Source organism: Clupea harengus, chromosome 3, assembly GCF_900700415.2.
Source record: "Clupea harengus chromosome 3, Ch_v2.0.2, whole genome shotgun sequence".
In the NCBI taxonomy this organism is placed as follows: domain Eukaryota; kingdom Metazoa; phylum Chordata; class Actinopteri; order Clupeiformes; family Clupeidae; genus Clupea; species Clupea harengus.
Window position 1 is genome coordinate 11,624,944 of NC_045154.1, and position 25,319 is coordinate 11,650,262.

At 43.0% G+C, this 25,319-nt stretch overlaps 1 protein-coding gene across 2 annotated transcripts; it reads left to right on the forward strand.

Annotated features, from left to right (window-relative positions):
- The first annotated feature begins 997 nt into the window (after positions 1 to 997).
- Positions 998 to 7,537, forward strand: det1 (DET1 partner of COP1 E3 ubiquitin ligase). Of its 2 annotated transcripts, none has more exons than XM_012818368.2 (7): positions 998 to 1,087; positions 2,030 to 2,339; positions 3,525 to 3,989; positions 4,286 to 4,639; positions 4,882 to 5,072; positions 5,463 to 5,654; positions 6,948 to 7,537. In XM_012818368.2, exons 2-7 carry the CDS (start codon positions 2,061 to 2,063, stop codon positions 7,135 to 7,137), a joined length of 1,671 nt encoding a protein of 556 aa, XP_012673822.2. In that variant the 5' UTR covers positions 998 to 1,087; positions 2,030 to 2,060; the 3' UTR covers positions 7,138 to 7,537. The 2 variants fall into 2 exon arrangements, with proteins under 2 accessions (XP_012673822.2, XP_012673821.2); XM_012818367.3 differs by lacking the exon at positions 998 to 1,087 and adding an exon at positions 1,094 to 1,505.
- The last annotated feature ends 17,782 nt before the right edge of the window (positions 7,538 to 25,319 follow it).

Sequence of the window (25,319 nt, forward strand, 5' to 3'; positions counted from 1 at the left end):
GTATTGTAGGTGTACTTCAATGCTGAGAGAAAGGGGGGAAAATGCAAAACTTGAAAGGAAAATACAAAGACCACTACAGTGGACAATTTACTATTATAGAAGTAGTCTATTTAATTTAAAAATGTATTTATCTAGGCCTTTTCTATAGCCTACGTCCACTGGTGTGACGGTCATTTCCACCAGTGTGACGCTGATTTCATGTCACACTGTAGGACAGTGCTGTCACACCAGTGGACATTTTCAGTTACATGGTCAGTTTTCGGCCTAGCTGTATGCCAGAGGGTCTTCAATCCAACGTTACAGTTTAAGGTATCCATTATTTTAAAAAGTCAATGAATATAAATGTATTAAAATTTTCATATCAACACTTTAATTACGTCACACCAAAGGACTACGTAATTGGTCCCATTTCTAACAGTGCACAAAAATAGCAATATTCTGATACATATCTGAGCCAAAACTCACCGTATGTGCAGTCCATATGCTCCATTGATGTCTTCTGTACTTCCTGGATGAAGACTGACCCTTCTCAGTAATGGGATGCCCAAATTAATGCCTGTTCTATATTTACAAAATGGTGTCACACTAGGTGGACATCAATTTTGCGGACAAAACGTAATGCGTCATAATCATTTGGAGTGGGGACATGAAGACTTACAACCTATAGTTTCATAAAGTAAACATTGGTATTATATGTATAAAAGTAATTTAATGTATTTGGTCGTATTTTTATTTAATTACAGTAGTTTGAAGATCGGTAATGTTACCCCGGACAGTCACACCAGTGGACAATGGTCATGTTTCAAACCAAATATTGAAATACTTGAATTATAACGCTCAATTAGAGATGCATTTGTTTTTGAAAAACAAGTTAATAATAAAAACAGAGATTTTAATCAAACCTGACCAATTATTATTTATATTTGTCACCGTGAACACAAAAATGGAGCGTCACGTCAACTACCCAGGTGTATAGATGTCTCCCAGGCCTATTAGTGGCGCTGTGACAGAGTGAGACGATTCTGCTATCAATACCTGTGCAAGTGTTCAAGAAGAAGAAAACCTAGCTAGCTAGCAGCGCTCATAGGTAGGTTACTATGCTATATTGTTAAAGTGGGTCAATACGTTCACTAATGTTCGACAAATTGGGAAATTAAACATCGTGTCATTATGTGCTACTAAACATAGTTTCAAAATACTTTAAAATGATGGCAAACAACCAGCACAACTCCAAGTTTAGAAATAAAGCGTGCTAGCTAGCTAGCTAGGTTAATCATCACTGTCACCGGTGGCAAAGTTACAGTTCGATACCATTAGCTAGGTAGTCGAGAAACTTAAGACAAGCTGACCTTCGCAGGTTGCTGTACACCTGGTTAAGTTAGTTATGAGCAATGATAACTAGTCATCTCGTCCGGTTCTCCTTTTCCTCGTTTTCCTGTATATAACGTGAAGTTAGCTAAAGGCTAACGATTCAAACATAATGGAGGACGTTGCAAGTTACTTAGGTGAGTATCCATAACGTTGCTTGTAGCTGGATAGCTAAAGAGTATTCCTTGTTTAGTGGCCATTTCATTTTTTCCACAAAGAAGAGCACCGTTATTCGGATAACTGAGAAAAATGTATGATTACCTGTAAGAACATTCTGTCAATTTAGCGCTTGAGAGTTCCGCTAGATGTGTAGGATTGCTCTGTAATGCAATAGTAAGGTATCCCGTTATGCCCTAAGCGCCGATCAACCTTATAAAGTAGTCTCTTTACCTGCCACATATTCAGATGAAATAAATCGTAGCCAAATTTGTTGGCAACAAAATTATTGTTAACCAAACTTTCCCTTGCTTCACAGCTTGTATTATTGAGTGGCATTGTTGCCTAGGTAGTTGCTCAGTTTCTTTAACCTTAGAAATCTTAAGTGTGTTTACCTGATCTTGCATAATGCTTAGCTATTTCTTGGCAGCCCGGTGTATTAGTGTGAGAGGGTGTTGTGGTGACATCGGCAGCTCTGCTCATCAGGCAGGTGTCTCGTCCACAGAGTTCTGCAGCATGTGAGGTGACCCACTGGCATGTGGCAGCACACGGCGGAGGAAGACTCCCCCACCCTGCGGCCCCGCCGCATCCAGAACCAGAATGTGGTCCACCGGCTGGAGCAGCGCCGGATCAGCTCGGGGCCGCCGGGGGCCCACTGGTACCGTGTGCGCTGCTTCCACCAGAACCTCTTCCCCAACTTCACAGTTGTCAATGTTGAAAAGCCACCCTGCTTCCTGCGGAAGTTCTCGCCTGATGGTCGCTGGTTCATCGCCTTCTCTTCTGATCAGACGTCACTGGAGATATACGAGTACCAGGTGATAGACCTGTTCAGAATTTAGAATAGAAAGGCCACCACATCAATTGCCTCTTTCATTTAAACAACATAAGCAGTATTTCTTTCAGGACAGTTAAGGACTATTCCCATGCACCTGTCAGCCAACATAACTAAACGTAACTCATAAAAACTAAACATGTATACAATTTCTAATATAAATAAAATGTGGCTACAGACAGCACATGTTTTACTGTTTAGGAGGGCTTTATGGATCCCGGGTACAGAATGTGTTGCGGCTGTCACCAGCCAATTGTGCACTGTTGTTCTATCCTGCCACCCTTGCTATCCTTGTATAAATAAAATGTTCACAAACAAATTCTCTAAACAAAACTAAGCACAAACAAAATTCCCCCTCATGCTGGGCAGCCTCTCCCTCTTCATCTCCTTCTATATTATATTATGCTAAGGCATTAATAATGATAAAGTATCTTTTCTTCCCCTCTTAGTCCAGACTGTTTCCGCTGTGGGATGCTGCTGTAGTCTCTCCACCTCATATACCTGCAGAAGCCCTCTGCCTACACCTACCCATCCCCATCACTCTGTCATGCATTAACTCTACCCTGCTCATGATGCATCTACATATTCTGTGCTAGCCTATTTACCCATAATGTAATAATTCCAGCATCAGCATAATTTCATTGTGCAACTTACCCTTGTAATAGTAATCTAACAAGAAAACTGTATACCCACTAAGCTGTTCTACAATACTTGAATGCTCTTTCCCCATCTTATCCACTATCAATTTGGTATGCATCATGTACCATATACCATCTTATGTTTGTATGTATCGTGTACATTAACCACATGTATGCTAGCATGCTTATCCTGATACGTGCATACGTTTCCTTCCTTATTTCCTTATCTCAATACCTAGCCGGCTCAAAATAGATGGGCCCCTACCCCCTTATGATCCGAGGTTCAGCTTGAGGTTTCTTCCTGTTTAGAGGGAGTATTTCCTTGCCTCTGTGCTTGCTCCAGGGGTGTTCAGGCCCTGGGCTCTGTGTAGCCCCTTGAGACAATAAAAAATGTTTGGCTCTATGTAAATACATTTAAGTAAAATATTTATACAAAGTACTACTTCCAAATCTAACAGATCCATATGAGTATTTGATAGAGCAAAGGAGCATAAGGTCAAGAAAATAATCCTTTAAATTGTACTCCACAGGGGTGCCAGGCGGCCCAGGATCTGCTCCAGGGGCAGGAGGGCGAGACGCTGGCCAACGGCAACGACCAGGCCTCTCTGGGCATCCGCGGGCGACTCTTCGAGCGCTTCTTCTGCCTCATGCACGTCACCAACGTGGCGTCCAACGGCGAGCACCTGAACCGTGAGTGCAGCTTGTTCACCGATGACTGCCGTTACGTCATCGTGGGCTCGGCGGCGTACCTCCCTGAGGAGCCGCATCCGCACTTCTTCGAGGTGTACCGCAACAACGAGTCGGTCACGCCCAACCCGCGTGTGCCCCTGGAGGACTACTCGCTCCACGTCATCGACCTGCACACGGGGCGCCTCTGCGACACGCGCACCTTCAAGTGCGACAAGATCATCCTTTCCCACAACCAGGGACTGTACTTGTACCGCAACATACTGGCAGTCCTCTCTGTCCAGCAGCAGACTATTCACGTCTTCCAGGTGTGTGTGTGTGTGTGTGTGTGAGAGAGAGAGTGTTAGACTGTCAGTGTGGTGGTGGGAAGTGTTCCTGAATTCATGTATTCCAGCATTAACATGAGTGCAAGAGGAACATGTCTATCAGCCTAATGCACAGTTGATATACACACAGTATATCAGTATAATATATTGAAGTCAGGCATGCTGTGACCCTGAAGAGGTCTGTGTTGCACTGTGGTTCACTCACCTATTCCTGCATCGTCCTGTTGCCACTTTTGGCATCTTTTTACCCTAATTTCTCCGCACCACCCCTCACCCAGGTCACCGGTGAGGGCACCTTCCTGGACGTGCGCACCATCGGCCGCTTTTGCTACGAGGACGACCTCCTGACACTGTCGGCCGTCTACTCGGAGGGTCCGTCGGAGGGCCAGCCGGGCTTCTCGCGCCTCTACAAGGAGAAGAGCATCAGCTCGCTGAAGCACCGGCTTCTGGTGTACCTGTGGCGTCGGGCCGAGCAGGACGGCAGCGCCCTGGCTAAGCGGCGCTTCTTCCAGTACTTCGACCAGCTGCGGCAGCTGCGCATGTGGAAGATGCAGCTGCTGGACGAGCAGCACCTCTTCATCAAGTACACCAGCGAGGATGTGGTCACCATGCGGGTCAGCGACCCCACTCAGGTGCACATGCCTCTCGCACTCCTGTCTCTCTCATCTCACTCCCCTCACCTGTCTCATTCTGTCTTTCTCTCTTCTCTCATTCTGTCTTTCTCTCTTCTCTCATTCTGTCTTTCTTTCCTCTCACCAGTTTCGCTTCTCTCTGTCCTCTAATGCAGTCCAGCCTTTATGAAGTAGAGCTTTCATTGTATGTTAATCTTCAGGGTGAACTCAACTGTGCTCTCGTGTGTGTGTGTGTGTGTCAGCCCTCTTTCTTTGTAGTCTACAACATGGTCTCCACGGAGGTGCTGGCAGTATTTGAGAACACGTCAGACCAGCTGCTGGAGCTCTTTGAGAACTTCTGCGACCTGTTCCGCAACGCCACGCTGCACAGTGAGGCCGTCCAGTTCCCCTGCTCGGCCTCCAGCAACAACTACGCCCGCCAGGTGCAGCGCAGGTAAGCCGCTCCGCAGACATCAACTAATCAGGTTTGCTGTGTGTCCAGAACAGGAGAGGTGTGGGGGTGTGTATGTGGTGAAATATGTATGTGTGTTTCTTGATATGGAAGTGTGTGTGGTTTGTTGTGTTCCATTTTGCGTACATTCAGGTGTAAGGGCAGGAGGTGTGTGTGTTTGTGTGTGTGTGTGTGTGTGTGTGTGTGTGTGTGTGTGTGTACACGTACTACAGCTTACATCAGCAATGTGTGTGTGCATACCTGTTGATTTCTGTGTGTATAAGTGTGGAAGGGGAAAGTGTGTGTAGCTGATATGTGTTATGAATGTTCACATGCAAGGACATGCCAGCAACATTCAGTCTATAACGTCTCTGTGTGGGTATGTGTGTTCAGGTTTAAGGACACCATAGTGAACGCTAAGTATGGCGGTCACATGGAGGCTGTTCGGCGTTTGCTGGGCCAGCTGCCCATCAGTGCCCAGTCCTACAGCAGCAGCCCCTACCTGGACCTCTCCCTCTTCAGCTACGATGACAAATGGGTATCCGTCATGGAGCGCCCCAAAACCTGTGGAGACCACCCCATCAGGTAACACACACACACACACACACACTCACCCCTATCGCCACACCATTTTTAATGTCACATCAATGCCGCGTCAGTACAGAAGGAGACGTTGGTCTGGACGAAACTAAGTTAAAGTATGTTTGGTCAAAATGGGCATAGAGTGGAGATTCTTGACTCATTATGTTGCACAGCTTAGTGTCTTTAATTAGCTAAATGAAGGTTTCACACTTTTGGTGCGGACCGGGGTCCACTTGAGCCGTTAGTTCTGTTTGTTTCATTGATGTGAAAGATGTTTTCCAAACTCTGGTGCGCGCACCAAGATACCCGAGTCCTCCAGAAAATGTGGGTCTGGGGAACAGTTTCCCTGAACTCTAGTCTGCCTCGTATTTGGTGTGAAAGCTATCCGATGGATCCAAATTCACTGTCACAATTTTCTGTGAGTTAATAGTGATTAATCACTTTTTTTTCAATGCTGAAGATTGTAATAAAGGATATTTAAATGTAAAATCAGGGTATTAATGTAGAATCAACACACAGGACACATATTTAAATTGAAACCTATTCTATCCTGTGAACTACAGATTTCCAGTAAAACCATCAAAGCCATCAACATTGTCTGTCAGCTTGAAAGGCATATTTCTTATATGTATGGCACGTAAAGTGTGAAAGGACTTTTATTTTGAAATTGGGATTGAGGTGAAGATGCAGAGAAGAAGAGAGAGACTTTTGGGGAAGGAGATACTCTGGAGGGAGCTAGCGACTAGGTTAGCCAATCAGAGGTTAGAACATGGCCCGTTTGGTTAGTTGTAAGTTGATGTGCTCAATAAACTTGCAAGCTTGGGAATTCAACCAAGCTCTGTCAGGTGTTCATTGGATACCCACAGATGTTTTAACATATGCACTTATAGAAATAATAACAAAACCCAATTAAATGCTTTAATTTTATCACGCACAATATTTAACATTAAATGCAAAAATGAATCCGTTAAGTTTGACAGCACTAGAAATTGGTTATTAACATGCATTTTCTAAAACATTAACAGTCTTAAAAATAGTGACTAGAGAACAGCGCCGTGGCAATTAATGCTTGATGAATGTATGCTCTGCAAGCAAAGCTGCAAATTCATCTCATATTGCGGCCTGTCTGCAAACAAACTCCTTATCCGAGCAGCTCGCATCATTTATAGCAGAGCTGTAAAAAATGACCAAATTAACAAAAAGTTAATCGGCAGTGTGTGTAATTGTTATCCAGGTTATATATAGAATACTGATGTGTTGTGCAGGTTCTATGCGTGTAATTCTGTTCTTGTGCAGGTTCTATGCGCGCGATTCTGGGCTTCTGAAGTTTAAGATCCAGGCGGGCCTGCTGGGCAGACCAGTTAGCCATGCTGTCCGCAGACTAGTGGCCTTCACCTTTCACCCCTTCGAGCCCTTTGCCATTTCAGTGCAGCGAACCAATGCCGAGTATGTGGTCAACTTTCACATGCGCCATGTGTGTACATGATACACACACACACACAGAACGTCAAACTCCAGTTTGCAGCACACAGACACAAACACACAAGCACAGCCACACACACTCACACCCTGAGCCGACATATACTCACACACTCTCTTCGATATGCTGGACTCTGCATATGGAGTTGGGTGGAACACTCACGTGTAGCCATTGAAAAAAAAACGTTTTGTTTTTTGTTTGTGTGGGACCAATAATGTGTGGGTGTGTGTGTGTGTGTGTGAGAGCGAGAGAGAGAGCGAGCATGTGTTATGCTGAAATGTGAGTTAATCTTATTTTGTTACATGTTTTGTCACTGTTTTCCCCTTACACACCAAAGCCGAACTCCCACCTGTATTAAAAAAAAGAAATGGTAAATATGAATAAAGGTTTTCATGCTTTTTACATAGTCTTTGAGTGCTGACGCATTGATTTGAACCAAGTGGCAGTACAGCATACCTCATACATTGTGGGGGATGGGGGTAAATTTGGCAAGAACATCCCACATTTGTCTGATAGCGATTTTTAATGCAAATCCTTTGTAGATTTTAGGATGATATGAAAGCCTCTCATCCTGTTGACAGTCAAATGAAGTCAGCTTCCATTAATGACATGGCTCAGCCCTCCACACCCCCACACAGAGCAGCGCCATTAGACCAAATTATACTCCTAATTATTTCACTCAAAAGTTTCACACAACAACAGCAAAGGTAGAAATCCGGTCAAAGCCCTCTGAAAAACAGAAAGGGTGCACATGAGAAACAAACAATACTTCTAGATGTATAACAATGCTGTTATTCTGAGTCTTTTTTAAAAACATTTCTTGTAAATATTCCCATTCAGTAATTTCCTAAGCATACCCACACCAAGTATTTCTGACAAAAATAAACAAAAGATTTTGCAAGCAACAACTTTTAAGTGTAAACCAGCTCCTGCCTCGTGCAGTGCAGTTAAGAACTAGACGTACTGCATGGCGCTGCCTAACAAATAACGGGCACTGATTGGGGTGCTATGTCAGACCGGAAGATCGAGATGGGTAAAACACTACAAACAATCATTTTCTTCAGTTTCTTTACAGTTATTAGGGTAAACAAAAGCAGGTCTATCTCTATAGGGATCCTTTCTATGTTCTCAGACCCTTATAATAACATTAACAATCCTGCCAGTGGTCATTTTAAGTATCATAAATACCAGTCATAACTATCTGTGCAGGTTCAAGCACAAGTTGCACACAAAAAAAAAAAAAAAAAAAACATTTGGCCCCCCATCCCCAGCCTACTCGAGCCTCAAAAGCCCTTCCCTTAAAGTAGCAAGCACAAAAGAAAAAGAGGTTGGAAAAGAGTGCATATGTGAAGTTGGTCCGTCTCAATGGGTGTGAGAGTGCAGCCTGAGAGGTTTCCATAGGAACGGATCTGAGTGTTAAAAGCCTTTTTCGTCTAGTTTCCCGTACAGTTTTGAGAGGACCCCTGAGTGCACGAGTTCCAGCTATAATGACGTGGCGGCTTGAATGCTAGCCCGCGGTTGCACGTTAGTCTCTGACAAGAGACAGGATCTGCCCCTAAGAGACGGCGACATTCTTGTAGAACCTACTCGGCATGTGTGCTTGTGGGGTGGGTGGCAAGCAGTGCATGAATGCTTTTAGTGATGGGGCTGCATAGGAAAGTCTATTCCTGTGGTTGTAAGTGGTAGGGGGAAGGGGAGGTGGGTAGTGCAGATGGATGTGTGGGTGGGTAAGGTGTGTTTTTAAGGGGGAGGACTGCCTGCCTCTCAGTCCTTTTGTCCATCTGTAATGACCACACTACTAAAATATTAAGTCTTACAATTTTACAGAACAGCCAGTTTAGTGCTTTTCAGAACAGGGAAACTTTAGAGAAAGGTGTCGTGCTGCAAGTTTGATTGACTGGCTAATTAAGGTAAAGGAATGTGATTGAGTTTAATGCAATCACTGTTCTATTCTTGCCCAGCTTGATCTCCAGCAGTAAATGTATTATTACATAGCTTATGTAGGCCCTTGGACATAAGGCTTGTAGCTGTTTCTTGTAAAGTTGCAAGATAAAGAAGCATTGTTTAAAAATCAGGCTTATATATAAAAACTAACTAATAAACTATTCAGCTGAGAACAATGTGAACAGCTGGAAAGATAGGGAGAGAGATAAATATGGAATCATGTTTAATGACACAAAAAAATGTGTTCATAGTTTTACTGACAGACAACTGATGAGTGAGAAAAGAGTGCAAAATGGTGTTGGAAGAGATAAAACGAGGACTCAAAAAATAGGGAAACAAGTGATTTGTGTAATCATAAGGGTCAAAAGGAGGGCAGAAAAATCTAAAAGTGTAAAAAAGCAAAAGTTGTAGAGCTAGATTACAATGTTAGCTAGATAAATCAACTTTGCTGACTAGCAAACTTAAGTTAAACAATAACGTTCCCATAAAACTGCCTTCAACCTCATCTTGCAAGGTTGAGGGTGGCTAAAATACATTTGCATCTGCTTGCAAGCTTGCTAGTTAAAACATCTGAATGGTCAGGTAAATAGGCACATATTAAAACACTGTAGAAACATAAAAACAGAACTTAAACTCTTTGATGTCTTGAAATTTCACATTAACTATAACATTACTATAACTAATATTAGTTATGTTTTTTTTTAATCATACTTGCTATCTATGCAGCCAGGCAGCTAACGTTAGCTAACATTTAAGTTTTTAATAATGAACATTATCGATAACAAGTAAAGGTCACTGGCTTATAGGAAGCCTCTCTACAGAAACTTTTTATCCTGTTAGCAACCAGTATTTTTACTCATGCAGCATTTCAGTCTTTAAATATATATATATATAACTGCTAATATTTAAACTAACATTTAAACCTTCCAACATGAATGTATTATGTGTATCTTGAATTTAGGTGTGGTTATGGTAGATTTCATTGTACCAGATTAAAAAAAAAGAAAAAAAGTAATTTAATGCATTTGAAATGTATGTGAATGTATTTATTAAAAATAATGATTCACTGTCAGGGTTTGGGTTTCCCTCCTAAAACTGAGTATGATTAAAAATGTGCCGCTTTTATGGGAAAAATTACTATTGTACAGTGCCCTCCACAATTATTGGCACCCCTAGTGAATATGAGCAAAACAGGCTATAAAAAAATATGTCTTTGCTGTTTATCCTCTTGGTCTTTCACTCAAAATATTCACAAAAATCTTACCTTTTCATTGAAGTAAAACTATTGTTGCCAAAAAGCTTTATTTTGGTCTCATCTGACCATATAACTCGGCCCCATTGAAAGTCTGACTTACATTTGGCAAACTGTAGGCGCTTTAGTTTGTAGTTGATTGACAGCAGAGGCTTTTTTCTGGCAACCCTCCAAAACAACTTGTGGTGATGTAGGTGGCGTCTGATGGTAGTTTTGGAGACTTTCTGACCCCAAGACTCAACTCACCTCTACAATTCTCCAGCTGTGATCCTTGGAGATTCTTTTTCCAGTCGAACCATCCTCCTCACGGTGCGTGGGGTCAATGTACACACACGTCCTCTTCCAGGCTGATTCTTAACATCTCCTGTCGCTTTAAACTTCTTAATTATTTCCATGAGAGTGGAAATGGGTATTTTCAACTCTTTAGAGATTTTCTTGTGTCCATTTCTTGATTTGTGCAGCTCCACAACTTTCCGTCGCACATCGTCACTGTGTTCTTGGGTCTTTCCCATAGTGATGAATGACTAATGGAATTTGGCCTGTGTCACCTCATATTTGTACGCCAGTGGAACAGGAAGTCATGGTTGACCTCTTAAGAGTTCCTTATCAAACAGGTGAACTTAAAAATGTAAAACATGACTGGAAATATACTTCAGTTAGATTTTAATTATAAGATTTTTCTAAGGGTGCCAATAATTGTGGCACACATGTTTTGGGGAAAAATATTTATTTAATGTCAACAGTTTTTTTTTCTTTCAATAATTTTACTTCAATGAAAAGGTAAGATTTTTGTGAATATTTTGAGTGAAAGACCAAGAGGATAAACAGCAAAGACATATTTTTTTATAGCCTGTTTTGCTCATATTCACTAGGGGTGCCAATAATTGTGGAGCGCACTGTAGATAGCTGCTGATTAGCAACATGCCTATCGTGTGTAATACAGTTATTTGTACAGCAGTAGAAAACAGTACTTATTTCATAGTTCAAAGTTCAAAGTACTTTATTTGTCATTGTCACAAAAACAACGAGACAGTAGAGGCAGCAACAGACAGCTAAAAACTTAAGTTGCTGTGGACATTAACTGCCACAGCTAAATAATAATAAATAACAATTAATAAATAGATAAATAAATATCCCTGAGTAAATTAAAAAAGAAATATATATATACATTGAGGTGCATCAATAGTTGCAGGGTGGAGTGTTAAGAGTGCAGTCCATGGGGGCGGGGGCGGCCGGGCCGGGCCGGGGGGGAGGTGGGGTGGTTTTGGGTGAGCTGTTGAGAAGCCTTATTGCACGAGGGTATTCTGGAGGTGCGCGCTTTTGTCGATCTGAACCTTTTCCCTGAGGGGAGTAACGGGAACAGATAATGGGCAGGGTGGGAAGGGTCCGTGAGGATGCGATTTGAACGCTGCAGGCATCGGGAGGAGGAGATGGAATAGATGTCGGGCAACTCTGCTCCGATGATCCTTCCCGCTGTTCTAATCAGCCTCTGGATGGCTGCCTGCTCCGCCTTTGTGCAGCTGGAGAACCATACGTTCAGGCAGTATGTCAGCACACTCTCTATAGCGCAACGGTAGAAGTTGCTCAGTAGTCTCTGAGGAAGGTGTTCTTTCCTCAACTTCCGGAGGTAGAAGAGGCGTTGCTGGGCTTTCCCCAAGACGGAAGCTGTGTTGTTGTCCCAGGACAACTCCTCCGTCAGCGTTAGACCCAGAAACTTAAAAGAGGTGACTCGCTCAATCTCTTCACCGTTGATGTGGAGTGGGAGATGGTGATTGTGCTGGGCAGACTTCCGGAAGTCAATGATCATCTCTTTTGTTTTCTTTAAGTTGAGACTGAGGTTGTGCTCAGAACACCAGGCTGCCAGGTTTCCCACTTCTTGCCTGTAGGCAGCCTCATCGTTGTTGGAGATGAGGCCAAGCACTGTTGTGTCATCTGCAAATTTGAAGATGTAGTTGGATGGGCAGGAGGGAGTACAGTCATGGGTGTAGAGAGTGTATAATAGTGGGCTGAGCACACAACCTTGTGGGGCGCCAGTGCTGATGGTCAAATTCGAAGAGTGGTGCTTCCCCAGTTGTACTCTCTGTGTGCGATTGGTCAGGAAGTCCAATACCCAGTTACAGAGTGTAGCACTGAGGTTTAAGTCCTGAAGTTTGGAGATGAGTTTGCCTGGAAGGATCGTATTGAAAGCAGAACTGTAGTCTATAAATAGAATACGGATGTAAGTGTTCTTTAGCTCCAGGTGCTCCAGTGCAGTGTGATGCAGCAGGGCTACTGCATCCTCTGTGGATCTGTTCGCTTTGTAGGCAAATTGGTGTTGGTCAAAGGAAGCTGGTGTGATGCCTCTTATGTGTTTCATGACCAGCCTTTCCAAACATTTAGCAGGTATGGGGGTGAGAGCCACTGGCCTATAGTCGTTCGGGCATGTGAAAGGGCTAGAGAGCGGTTAAAAATGTCTGTAAAAACCTCTGTCAGCTGGTCCCCGCAATTCCTTAGTACGCGGCCTGCCACACCATCTGGTCCTGCCGCTTTCCTGGGGTTGATGGTTTTCAAGCGGAGTCTGACCTTGTGGAGGCTCAGAGTGGGTGCAGCAGCGTCAGAGGGTAGGGGCAGAGGCAGCTGACCACTGTTGTCCCTGTCGAACCGTACATAGAACTGATTCAGCTCTTCAGACAGGGTAGCACAGCTGGTCGGGGGGGATGACGCAGTCCCTTTGTAGTCCGAGATTGCCCTTATTCCCTCCCATACTTGTCTCGGATTGGTGTGAGTGTGGAAAAGTTGCTCAACACGTTGCCTGTGCTTGGCTTTTGCAGATTTTATGCCTCTCATCAGTGCTGCCCTGGCTACGCTGTACGCTGGTGCATCACCTGATCTGTAGGCTGCGTCTCTGGCCTTCAATAGTGTACGCACCTCTCTGCACATCCATGGCTTTTGGTTGGGGAACACTCTCACAGTCCTCCTTCTTGTGACATTGTTCACGCAGAAGTTGATGTAGTTCATAACTGATAGTCAATAGTATTTAAAAGTAGTTAATAATGGTATATTCAAATATGAAACTACTAAATATGTCCTTTCATTCTGTAGGAAGTGGAGGCGAGACCATGCAAAGCCAAGTAAAAAAAATCTCACAAAAGGTTTAGCTCTTTGACATAAGTAAAAGGGGGAAAAGGAATTTAGTAGATGGAAATTTAAGAGGAGAGTGGAAAAATATACACCTTAAAATATCCTGAATGTCTTGATTTTTTTCTGGCATAATTGCAGTGTGTGGCATTTACACTTTTACAAGTTGTTAATCTGAAGAGTTGGTTAATACTAGTCATTTCCTGTTTTTCCTCTATAAAAGCTGCCCATTTTGTATCTAAGCTTGAAAGGTTTGCTAGAAACAGCCATCACAGTAAGACCCGACGACGACGACGACTTCTCCACACAGTTACCTGCACACTCGGTTGTCTAGATTGGAGACATTCAGTTGTTACAGAAATCTATATGAAACATTAAATGTGCAAATATGAAGAACATTTACATTTAAATTTAGTCATTTAGCAGACACTTTTGTCCAAAGCGACGTACAAGGGAGAGAATAGTCAAGCTACGAGCAATAGAACCTGGTGTAACAATAAAAAACTACTTTACATAAGAAATATATATAGTATATAAAAAAAAAATGAAATAGAAAGAAAAAGAAGTGCAGAAATGTAACTGCTGTAATTGCAAGTTAAGCACTTGTCGAAGTGCCAGTTAGGACGGGAAGTGCTCTCTGAAGAGTTGGTTCTTCAAAAGCTTCTTAAAGGTAGAGAGGGACGCCCCTGCTCTGGTAGTGCTAGGCAGTTCATTCCACCAACGTGGAACTACAAATGAGAATAGTCTGGACTGCCGTACTTGCACAGACGGCAGTGCCAAACGACGCTCACTAGAAGAGCGCAGCATTCTGGGTGTAACATTTGCCCTAACAAGAGCATTTAGGTAGGTGGGAGCAGAACCATCAAGCACTCTGTAGGCAAGCATAAGTGACTTGAACTTAGAAAGACCAATGTGTGCATTTATGTCACTGTAGTGGCCACTCATTTATCATATTAGATAAATATTTTGATGATATATTAGATATGAGTTTGTTATTGTCAAGGTAAGATGAATTTGAATTTGTAAGCGAATGCAGGATAAGAAGTCTGAGCCACATTTGTATGTTTTTCTGCAGTGCCTGCAGTCTTTCCTGTCTCCTGCTGAAGCTCTGCTTAGATAGCTAATCCCCACTCCCCACACACACATGCTCCTGTTTCACACAAAAGGTTTCGGACACACACATGCTCTGGTCAGAATGAACGCACACAGACGTACATGTTTCAGTCAGCCAGTCGGTAAAGCAGCTCACTTCTGCACACATGCATCTATGCTCCGGTTGGGCAGAAAGGCTAATGTCACTCACAAACACACACACACACAAACACAAAAGGGCACACACACACACACACACACTTTTTGGTCAGAGAAGATCGTGTCATACACACAGGCGCTGTGATGGGACAGACGAGGTAAATCCAGGGCAGCTGGGGAGGATAAGGGGCTTTTGTGAGCGAGCTGGACCGGCGCAGTTCATCTGAAGGGGCACAGCAGGTGTGTGTGTGTCTATATATGTGTGTGTGTGTGTGTGTGTGTGTGTGTGTGTGTGTGTGTGTGTGTGTGTGTGTGTGTCCATGTGGGTGAGGCAGACCACGGTGGTTCACCTGAAGGAGCACAGCAGGTGTGCGGGATTAAGTGTTCACCCACTCTCTGGAAACACAAGCTAATTGAACACATCCTAAGCCAAGCAGGGGCACAATGAGGATGAAGGCAGTGCATGTCATTTTTTTCAGCGTGTGTATTTGTGTGTGTGTGTGTTACTTGATGGTGCTTCATTCTCTCTACTCATGTAACCCAGTAATAGAGGATGCTAAAATGGTAGCCAGCCTGAATTTACTCACAGTGCAGGAAAAGTAGGCCTATGCATTTTCTCATAATTTGTGTTCTTTGGAAAATAAACATGTGACCTTTGGTATTGCTACTGCTTTCTCTGTCCATATGAATGAAGTGAATTTTCATTTGTTCCTGTGAAAATGGTAAACAAAAAAGGAGCTTGTCTATTTAGCTGCTCATGCTCCCCACAAGGCTATCTATTTTTACCAGATCTCATATTGAGCGCTCACAGTCATTCAAATTTCTGAGCTAAACGTGTAGTGTTTCAACATCTGACTTAAAGCCACACTATGCAACAATTTTCCACTTTCTGAGGTAGTCTTTATGAGCATTTACATTTGGTATCATCAAATTAACTTTGATGGAATATGGTCATGTGAAGGACAGATAAACATACCTGGCCTTCCCACTAGCCGTCCAGACCATGCACTATGTAGTTCTACAGTTCGGGTCGGAAAAAACTCCCCACGAAAATCGAAGAAAAGCCTTCACAGTATTCAATTCAATTCAATTCAATTTTATTTATATAGCGCTATAACAATACAATTGTCTCAAGGCGCTTTACAAAGCCCAGAGCCTGAACCCCCTTAGTGCAAGCACAATGGCAACAGGGGCAAGAAAAAACTCCCTGTTAGTCAGGAAGGAATCTTAAGCAGAACCACGGCACATAAGGGGGGACCCATCTGCTTGAGGTTGGCCGGGTGGAGTATGCAGTATGCAGTATGGCAGTATGCCAGTATGGCAGTATGCCTTGTATGTATGTAGCTTGCTAGATTTAGACCAAAACTCCACAATGTTTCTTCAAATCTGAAAATGCTATCCTCTTGAAGGAGGAAAGACATGGGACACACATAGATCATTTAAACCGGAATGACAGTATTAGACTTGAAAATGTCTGAGACCTTTGTAATCAATCAATCAATCAATTCAATTTTATATAGCGCTTCTCTATATACCCGAAGTCGCTTTACAGAGTCCAGTAGTCATACACACACAGTCATACCGGTGGTGGTAAGCTACCTCAGTAGCCACAGCTGCCCTGGGGCAGACTGACAGAAGCGTGGCTGCCAATCAGCGTCAACGGCCCCTCCGACCACCACCAACACTCATTCATATTCACGCAATGCAATGCATGTCTTTATGATGGTGGGGGAAACCGGAGTACCCGGAGTAAACCCACGCAGGCACGGGGAGAACATGCAAACTCCACACAGAAAGGACCTGGAACGACCTGGAAGGGTGCGAACCCAGGGCCTTCTTGCTGTGAGGCGACAGTGCTAACCACTGAGCCACCGTGCTGCCCATGTAACTTATGTAACCATAAGTATTCTTGCATGTGTGTGTTTGTTACAGAGGCCTGCAGGTGTGTGTGCGCGTTTGTGTGTGTGATGGTGTGTGTTTGTGTGTGTGTGTGTGTGTGTGTGTGTGTGTGTGTGTGTGTCTGTGAAATCTGTATTTGTGCATGTGTGTGTGTTTGTTATGGAAGCCTGCGTGTGTGTGTGTGTGTGTGTGCGTGTGTGTGTGTGATCTGTGTATTTGTTTGTGCATGTGTGTGACCTGTTTGCTCATATGAATGTATTTGAGGGAGACTGATGCATTCATGTTTGTTTGTGTAACACCTGTATGTGTACATGTGCTTGTGTGTGTGTGTGTGTGTGTGTGTGTGTGTGTATGTGTGTGTGTGTGTGTGTGTGCGTGTGTGTGTTTATTTGAGACTTGTGGGTTCATGTGAGTGCCTGAGATATACGTGTTGCCTGCTTGCACCTGCTGCTTCTCTGGCTTTTAAAAGCACAGACTCACATTCTAGCTTCATTACCAGTTACTCATCCAAGCAAATCTGATCCACTCTCAAGCCTTTTCATACAATAGATGCTTCATTTCACACCCTCTGTTGATTGGCCTTGCACCTGTTCGGTCCACTCTATACAATGCCTGTTTACTTCACAGAACAGGTTATTTTATTGTGAAACTAATCTAGCAGTATACTTGAAGGAGTAACCATATGTGAGAAGATGATTGGTGTTTGGTAGATGCTTGGCGAGTTGTTAGATGTTTGGTTGATATGAGCAGAGATGCTACATATATAGTAGGTGTGTGCAGAGGTCTTCATTGTTTGGTAGATAGAAGTAGAGTGGTAGAAGTGTGTTCTGGATGGGCTTTGGAGGCTGTGTCTTAACAACTTTATAACTGTAGAAAATTTATTTATGGATGTGTACATCAGCTATGTATATTTATGGCTTTTCACTTTGTAGGTATTTTGTAAATGTTTTGAAGTGCAAACTGGTTGTGGACTATGACAGCATGTTTTTTTTTTTTTACTGGACGTTAGTGTGTGTGTGTGTGTGTGTGTGTGTGAGCGAATGCTCTGTGGTGCTGGATCGCACACGGACATCTGCAGCTGGCTTGACCGGCATTGCTATGGCAACGGCGTGTACAGAGTTATTGCCGCCGTCTGCCTGGTAACTCAGTTCCTGTAATTATCATCACCCTGGCAACAAGGTGCTCCATATAATCCTGGGGAAAAGGACAACAATCTGAAAGATAAGGAGGAAGCTGGACACACAGGTTGACTACTGCAGAGTAAGGGATGGAGTCCACCACATGTTCTTTGTATTGTTGCTGGTTTGATGGCACTGACGGGCAGTCTATTAGAAGCATTAGCCTGTAGTGGTTGATGTCCTCACCACAGCAAATAAATGTGTGGTGCTCATCTTCTAAACCCTAATTACAAAAGTACACTCTGAAGTATCCTGAGATCCATACCGTTTATTTGTAAACAATCTGGCTAATTTACATTCAAAAGTGTATTCTCTAAAAGAAGCATTATGGGGGTTTGGTCTAAAACTAGCGAGCTACCTAGCTTAAAAAAACACACAAAAACATGCAAACACCACCAACAGCCTAGTTTGTAGTGATAAAAGCTTGCTAACATACTAACTTGTGTCTTTTGTTGATTGTTAGGGTGCTGTGAAGGCTTTTCTTACATTTTCGCGGGGTCTTCCGATATGAACCACATAACTCCATAGTGCATGGTCTGGACGGCTAGTGGGAACGACAGGTGTGTTTATCTGTTCTCACATGACCATATTTCATCAAAAGTAATTAAGATGATACCAAAAATAGTTGCTCATAAAAACATAGACCAGAAACTGGCAAATTGTTGCATAGTGTTTCTTTAAATGCCCCAAACATGTTTCTTGAACAAGTCACCCAGGGTTAATGTCTGCTACAGAACAGGCCACTAACTAATTTGTTATGTTGACCACAACTATAGCCAGAGGTGATCTTAAGGAGCCACTCATTACTCATTGTTACTTGTATGCTTTAGTTTTAGTGTTTTGATCTTGACAGTTTTATATGTAAGCTGATGATATGGGCTTGTTTTAGGGGTTGAACTTCTAGTTATGCTCTTATTAAACTCATCCTAATAGAAAGGGAACCAGTACCTTTGAAAGGGAACCTGTAACATCACCTGGAAAGGTCTGCATTGGATAAGAGGGACTTTGTAGCGACACGCACACAGCTCCTCACAGTCATCACTGCAGTCTTCAGAGGCTTCATGTTCAACAGAATAGTGTCTTCAGCTGGGCTAACTGGTCCTGGAAAACTCCCTTAATCTGACATTCTGTGCTGTGAGATTGTACCGTGCTTACAACAAACACACACACACACACACACACACACACACACACACACACAAACACACACACCTACCTCCTACGGGAACATCTCATCACAGGAAGTTAAGGAGTTCAGTTTCATCAGTGCTTGCACATGTATAGTGTAGATGATCGGCCATTACTGGTGATTTGGCTAAGATAAATCTCATAAATTGGGTTGAATGTCTGAATGAATGCAAATTCAGGCACATGGAAAGAGATCAGACATATATCTCTGACCCACACATTTGACAGATTACAAAAAAAATAAGAACTCATTTTACAAAACAACCATAATCTTACTTACAAGATAAGTACATTCAGTACAGCACAGCTCAAATAATATAATTTTATTTAATCGTCATGCAGAAGTGATCTGCATTGCTAGTGTGGGTGATAGAAGACTGACTCCATGGCTGGTCAATACACATTCCACTTCAGTAGCTTAATCATCCAATACTCACCCTGCACTACACATGACCTTTAGCATACGTCCTCTCATCCAGCGTGGATTGATCTGGGGCGGGGGGCATGGGGGCACGCTGCCAGGACTTTCTTGGAAGACTTAAGACTGCATGTTCTGTTGGCTACATTTCTAATAATGCAGGCCTATGTTATTGCATGACTGCTGGGAGGGATTTTGGCAACAGTAATCAATGGCTCTCTGTGGTACATGATTAATTCTGCCCATCTCCCGTATTTTTTGGAGGACATTGCTAGATGATGAAGACAAGTTTTGATCTAAAACTAGCAAACTAACTATTTGAAAAAAGAATGCAAAAACCTTGCAAACATCACCAATAGTCCAGTTGGTAGTTGTACTGGTGCTTGCTAGCATGCTAACTGTTGTTTTCTGGCGATACAGTTGGTGATGTCGTGCTGAGAAATCTTTTCCGAGATTTTCCGCAGGGTGTTTCGTCTCAGAACACAGAACTACATAGTTGATCGTCTGGGCAGGTAATGGGAACAACACGTGTGTTTATCTGTCCTTAACATGATCATATACCAACAGAAAAAAAATACCAAAACTAGTTGCCTGTAAAACATACCTAAAAAAGTTGGAAATAAAAGGTTCAGGGCTGTTCAAGAAAATGCTGCTGTTTTATATCCTGACAACCCGGTATTCGTGGTGTTTTTGCCCTCTCTCCCTCCATCCGTCTTTGTCTCCTGCTCCGTCTCCATATATTCTTTCCTCCCTTCTTACTCATTTCTCCTTCATTTTCCAGTTAAGGCTTACTTCTGATGGGATCCTGGGGCGCTCTGAAATGGGAAGTGTGGTTGTTCGGCCATGGGGGTGTTGCGGGCGGTTGAGGAGAGGAGAGGCATCGGGGGGCTGACGGAGGTGTGAGAAGTGCTGCCACTGTGCATCTGGAGTTCATTCTCATTAACCAGCATGAAAAATGAATCAAGAACGATGCATGAGCTTCTGTAACTTTACCAGGTTCAATTAGAGCCAGTACAGAAGTGGACCTGAGTGTGTAGATTTTCGTGTGTGTGTGTGTACGTGTGTGTACGTGTGTGTACGTACGTACGTGCGTGTGTGTGTGTGTGTGTGTGTTTTGTGTGTGTGTGTGTTTTGTGTGTGTGTGTGTGTGTGTGTGTGTGTGTCTGTGTGTGTTTGTGTGTGTACGTGCGCGTGTGGAGATCTGAGGCCAGGGTAGTAATATTCTTGTATTTGGTGGACATGGATTAACTCATGGAAGTATGAATGGCCTCATTCAAATTCACAGCTGACTGCTGAGCGGTGGACAGCCAGGTTGTAACTAAGATAAATTGACTTTGCCACAATTATCCCAAGAAATGGAAATGGATACTGTTAGATGTAGGCATTTTCATAACTTTACATAATCTAATTACATCTCAACAAACTAATGCAAATTAGTTTGCATAGCACCAGACTAGTGCCATCGAGGTGGCCCCTGGCCTTTTGTCTATGTTGATGAGCCATCAGACATGGTTCCTGGCTTTTGTGTGTCTTGGAGCTAGAAACATTAGTTGGCCTTTGTCTACAGCCACGACAGGATGGTCGAGGCCACAAGGCATTAGCATCTATATGGCCATACCTGACTATGGCCCTTGGTCAAACTAGGCTTACCCCCTGACCTCCAGACACACCCATTCACTCCCCTTCACACATATGTTAATTCTACAATATAAATGTATGTACATCTCTGTAGTGTTTTGAGAAGAGAAGCAAGGAGACCGACCGTGAGCAGCAGACGTGCCTAGCGCATGCTCGTGCTGCGCCGAGCTGACCGTGGCTAGCGGCTGAATAAAACACTCTTTCGCTAAGCCATCTAAGCCGCTAAGTCTGTTATTCCTGAACAACTAACTTGAACCAAAATGTGGGCATCCGACGAATTCGACGGAGGACAGCGAGATCTTTCAATACGCAACACGTTCGGATTGTGTAAAAAAAAATAGAGAACAGGGTTAGTTCTAATTGGTCGTAAAGAACAGCAAAACACAAGAAAGTGGAAAGAACTAAGTTCCTTTAGAAAGACTGACCAGCCATCATCCATAAGACCATCCATGGACCATCTTCTGTTGTGGCTATAAAACTTCAGATCTACACATCCAGCTTTTTCTCCGAACACCAGTATCAGGGTGTGTGTGAGAAATCGAAAGGATAAGGACCAGGCCTAAATGACACACCGGTTGTACACCAGTTGTTCTTGATCCTCTGCATTTTACCAGGGCGCGCAAACACACAAACACACACACACACACACACACTTAAGCATGTAGCTTTAGCTCTCCTCACTTCTATCCAGCACAGCTCACATATACATACTGCCCTACACCTTTCTCTAACACACAAACACACACACTCTAAGATGTATAATTCTGTAAAACCAACACACAGACAGAAAAGCTAATGCAGACACACAGCCACATTCAAATGTATTACTCATTCAAACACACACCCTCAAACCAAAAGCACACACATACACAGAATAATTATCCATGGCATTATTGGCCAATGTTCACACATCAAAACACAGATAAACACACACACACTGCGCACACAGACACACACGCAAAAACACACACATGTGTGTAATACACAGCATATTCACACTCACACACGTGCTGCATGACAAAGGCCCAGTTAAATGAATCATGTTCATTCATTCATCGTTCATGTGATTGCCCAGCAACATTGCTCCTCAGGGTGTGCGTGTGTGTTCATGTCTCTGTGTGTGAGCAGATCTATCTAATGACGAAGTTTCTGGTTTTGCCAATGTCTTTTTTTAAGATTCCATGCCCACAGAGCTACTGCAGTAGAACCTCCTCTTCAACAGGAGTGATCTTATAATAAGATGCTCAAACATACATACTCCGTCACCCCCACCCCCGACCCCCCACGTCCTTAAATCAACTTAGCAGACGAGGAGTGCAGACAGGCAAATCCACATAAGCCTGGGGTCGCATCCCTTTCTCTGACCCAGTGCTTCAGTGCTGTGTAGGTGGCTTGCTCTGTAAATACTGTGTCAACATTTAATATGATCCTGCATGGAGGTTTTCCTGTGGGCAGGCAGTATTGATCCAGCGTTCTCCTTCACCTGAACCAAATCAAGGTTGTTGGATGGATCTCAACTCCCAATAGAAAACACCATTCCAGTAATATCAGAAAACATATCTCTATCTTTTTGTTGATGTTTTTGGGGGTCCAAGCCCATCTCTTTAACCACATATTTACTGGTCTGTTTATAGGGCCTTTGACTGTTTGCATGATGTCTTTGTGGTGAAGTAATATATTTACTGTCTTTCTGTGTGTGTGTGTGTGTGTGTGTGTGTGTGTGTGTGTGTGTGTGTGTGTGTGTGTGTGTGTGTGTGTGTATGTGTGTATGTGTGATGATTATTACTACTTTGAATTTGAGACTATGGTGGGCAGGACGGTGTGTGTGGGTGTGTGTCAGTATTAGCATACTCATGCGTGTGTGTGTGTGTGTGTGTGTGTGTGTGTATGTGTGTGTCAGTATTAGCATACTCATGTGTGTATGTGTGTGTGTGTGTGTGTGTGTATGAGGGGCCGTGAGGGACATTATTCAGAATACCCTCTCACACACACAACTGAAAAGCTCTCACACACACATATGAAATGCTCTCACACACACTACTGAAAAACTATACTCTCACACACACAACTGAAATGCTCTCACACACACATATGAAATGCTCTCACACACACTACTGAAAAACTATACGCTCACACACACAACTGAAATGCTCTCACACACACATATGAAATGCTCTCACACACACATATGAAAAACTGTACGCTCATGTAACAATGTAAAAAATGAAGTTTCGTGCCTTTTATGAACTTCCCCAAATCTCTGTATATATGTATATCATTTTTGTTGGTTCCACTACTGGGTTCAGTGTTGTTGCTAATGGGGCGATAATTGGTGTGACACACCTCAAGACTTTCCCTTGCTTGGAAGTCTGTTAAAGGGGTAAGCTGGGTGTCTTTAATCCTCCGTTAAGAAAATGAATTAGTATTGTGTATTTTTCAAAGTTTTCCATGATGTGTGTTTTTTTTGTGATATAAGATTGTCGTTTATCATTTCCGCTATTTGCATTGGGTTAAATATGCAAATTAGCGGCGTTAAATACGTGCAAGTTGTAAATATTGTCTAGCCATTAAGTGGGTGCTAACTGGCTAATTCATTGTTGTAGATACCAGCATTGTGTTACCCTTGTGTTTGTGATCGCCCATTACTGCTGTGTTGCAGGTATGTTGAGCCTGACTGTGTTGTGAATATTTATACTTAAAACTGTCACTTATCTGTCATGTACTATGTTTATGTCTATGGTTGCATTTTTATCACTAATATTTAATACACTATACGATCGCGTTTTACTACTAGTGTTGTAGACGGTAGGCTGTAATGTATGGAACGGTGGTTAGCCTATGGTAGCCTACGTACATTTCATCTGTTAGCCCCTTGCTTGGAAGTCTGTTAAAGGGATACCAGCATTGTGTTACCCTCGTGTTTGTGATCGCCCATTACTGCTGTGTTGCAGGTACAATAAACTGATGACAGATAACGTCCATGACTCCGCTGCATGTATCTTTGACCACACAGAGACATTTTATTTATAATTATTGTAGCGGGCTGGTTAAAGTCCGTTACACTCACACACACACAACTGAAATGCTCTCACACACACATATGAAATGCTCTCACACACACTACTGAAAATCGATACGCTCACACACACAACTGAAATGCTCTCACACACACTACTGAAATGCTCTCACACACACTACTGAAAAGCTATACGCTCACACACACAACTGAAATGCTCTCACACACACTACTGAAAAGCTCTCACACACACATATGAAAAGCTCTCACACACACTACTGAAATGCTCTCACACACACTACTGAAAAGCTCTCACACACACATATGAAAAGCTCTCACACACACATATGAAAAGCTCTCATACACACATATGAAAAGCTCTCATACACACATATGAAAAGTTTTCATATGTGTGTATGAGAGCTTTTCATATGTGTGTGTGAGAGCTTTTCAGTAGTGTGTGTGAGAGCATTTCATATGTGTGTGTGAGAGCTTTTCATATGTGTGTGTGAGAGGGTATTCTGAATAATGTCCCTGAATTTCAGTGTAAACGGAAGGCATTTCACTTGAAACGGAAGGTATTTCACTTGAAACGGAAGGTGGAATGGGAAAACGGAATGAGAGCCAATCAGTTCGGCGTGTGTGTGATCTGGAAGCCTAGGGGCGGGAGTTATCAAAAAAATCGAACCAAGATGGCGGCGTCTCGGGAGCCTGTTAATGGGAAATATTTGATGTGAATAAAGCTATCTACACGACGTTTATATGTCTACATCGACTCGGTTAGTTGTTCATGTGCTACACCAATGTTGCAAAGTATTGTAGGTCTTAACTGAAGTTTTCAACCATTATTGTTAGGTTGCTGCTAACGCTTAGACCAAAAATTCATTGGAACACATAGTAGCTAGCTAGCCTCGCTGCTAATAAGTATAACGTTATTATGTTCACATGTTCTCATACGACCCCCTCATTGAGGCAGAGGTACTGTTTGCCTCCTGTCTCTGGGCTTTTTCACTGCCGTTTTATGTAAGGTCAGCGATTCTAAATATGTTCTACACATACGTGAAATACATTCCCTATTCAATGGATAGAGAACAACGCTCCCAGCATTACTCCATAGCAAATTACTTTGTCGCATGTTTGTTTGTCTGAGTTCGTTAGCAACAGTAACCATGGTTAGAAGCTGTCATCAGAAGGCCAGTAATAGTCAGGTGGCTTAACAACTCGATCGTGACAAGAGTGATAAAAGCATGAAATTTGGCACACAATTAGCTTATATCGCCCCTAGGC

Excerpts from the sequence above, each read along its gene's own strand:
- det1 (XM_012818368.2), top strand. The coding sequence starts at position 2,061 with ATGTGGCAGCACACGGCGGAGGAAGACTCCCCCACCCTGCGGCCCCGC. Across the intron at positions 4,640-4,881 it reads GGGTCAGCGACCCCACTCAG|CCCTCTTTCTTTGTAGTCTA; the intron begins GTGCACATGCCT and ends TGTGTGTGTCAG. Across the intron at positions 5,655-6,947 it reads TGTGGAGACCACCCCATCAG|GTTCTATGCGCGCGATTCTG; the intron begins GTAACACACACA and ends GTTCTTGTGCAG.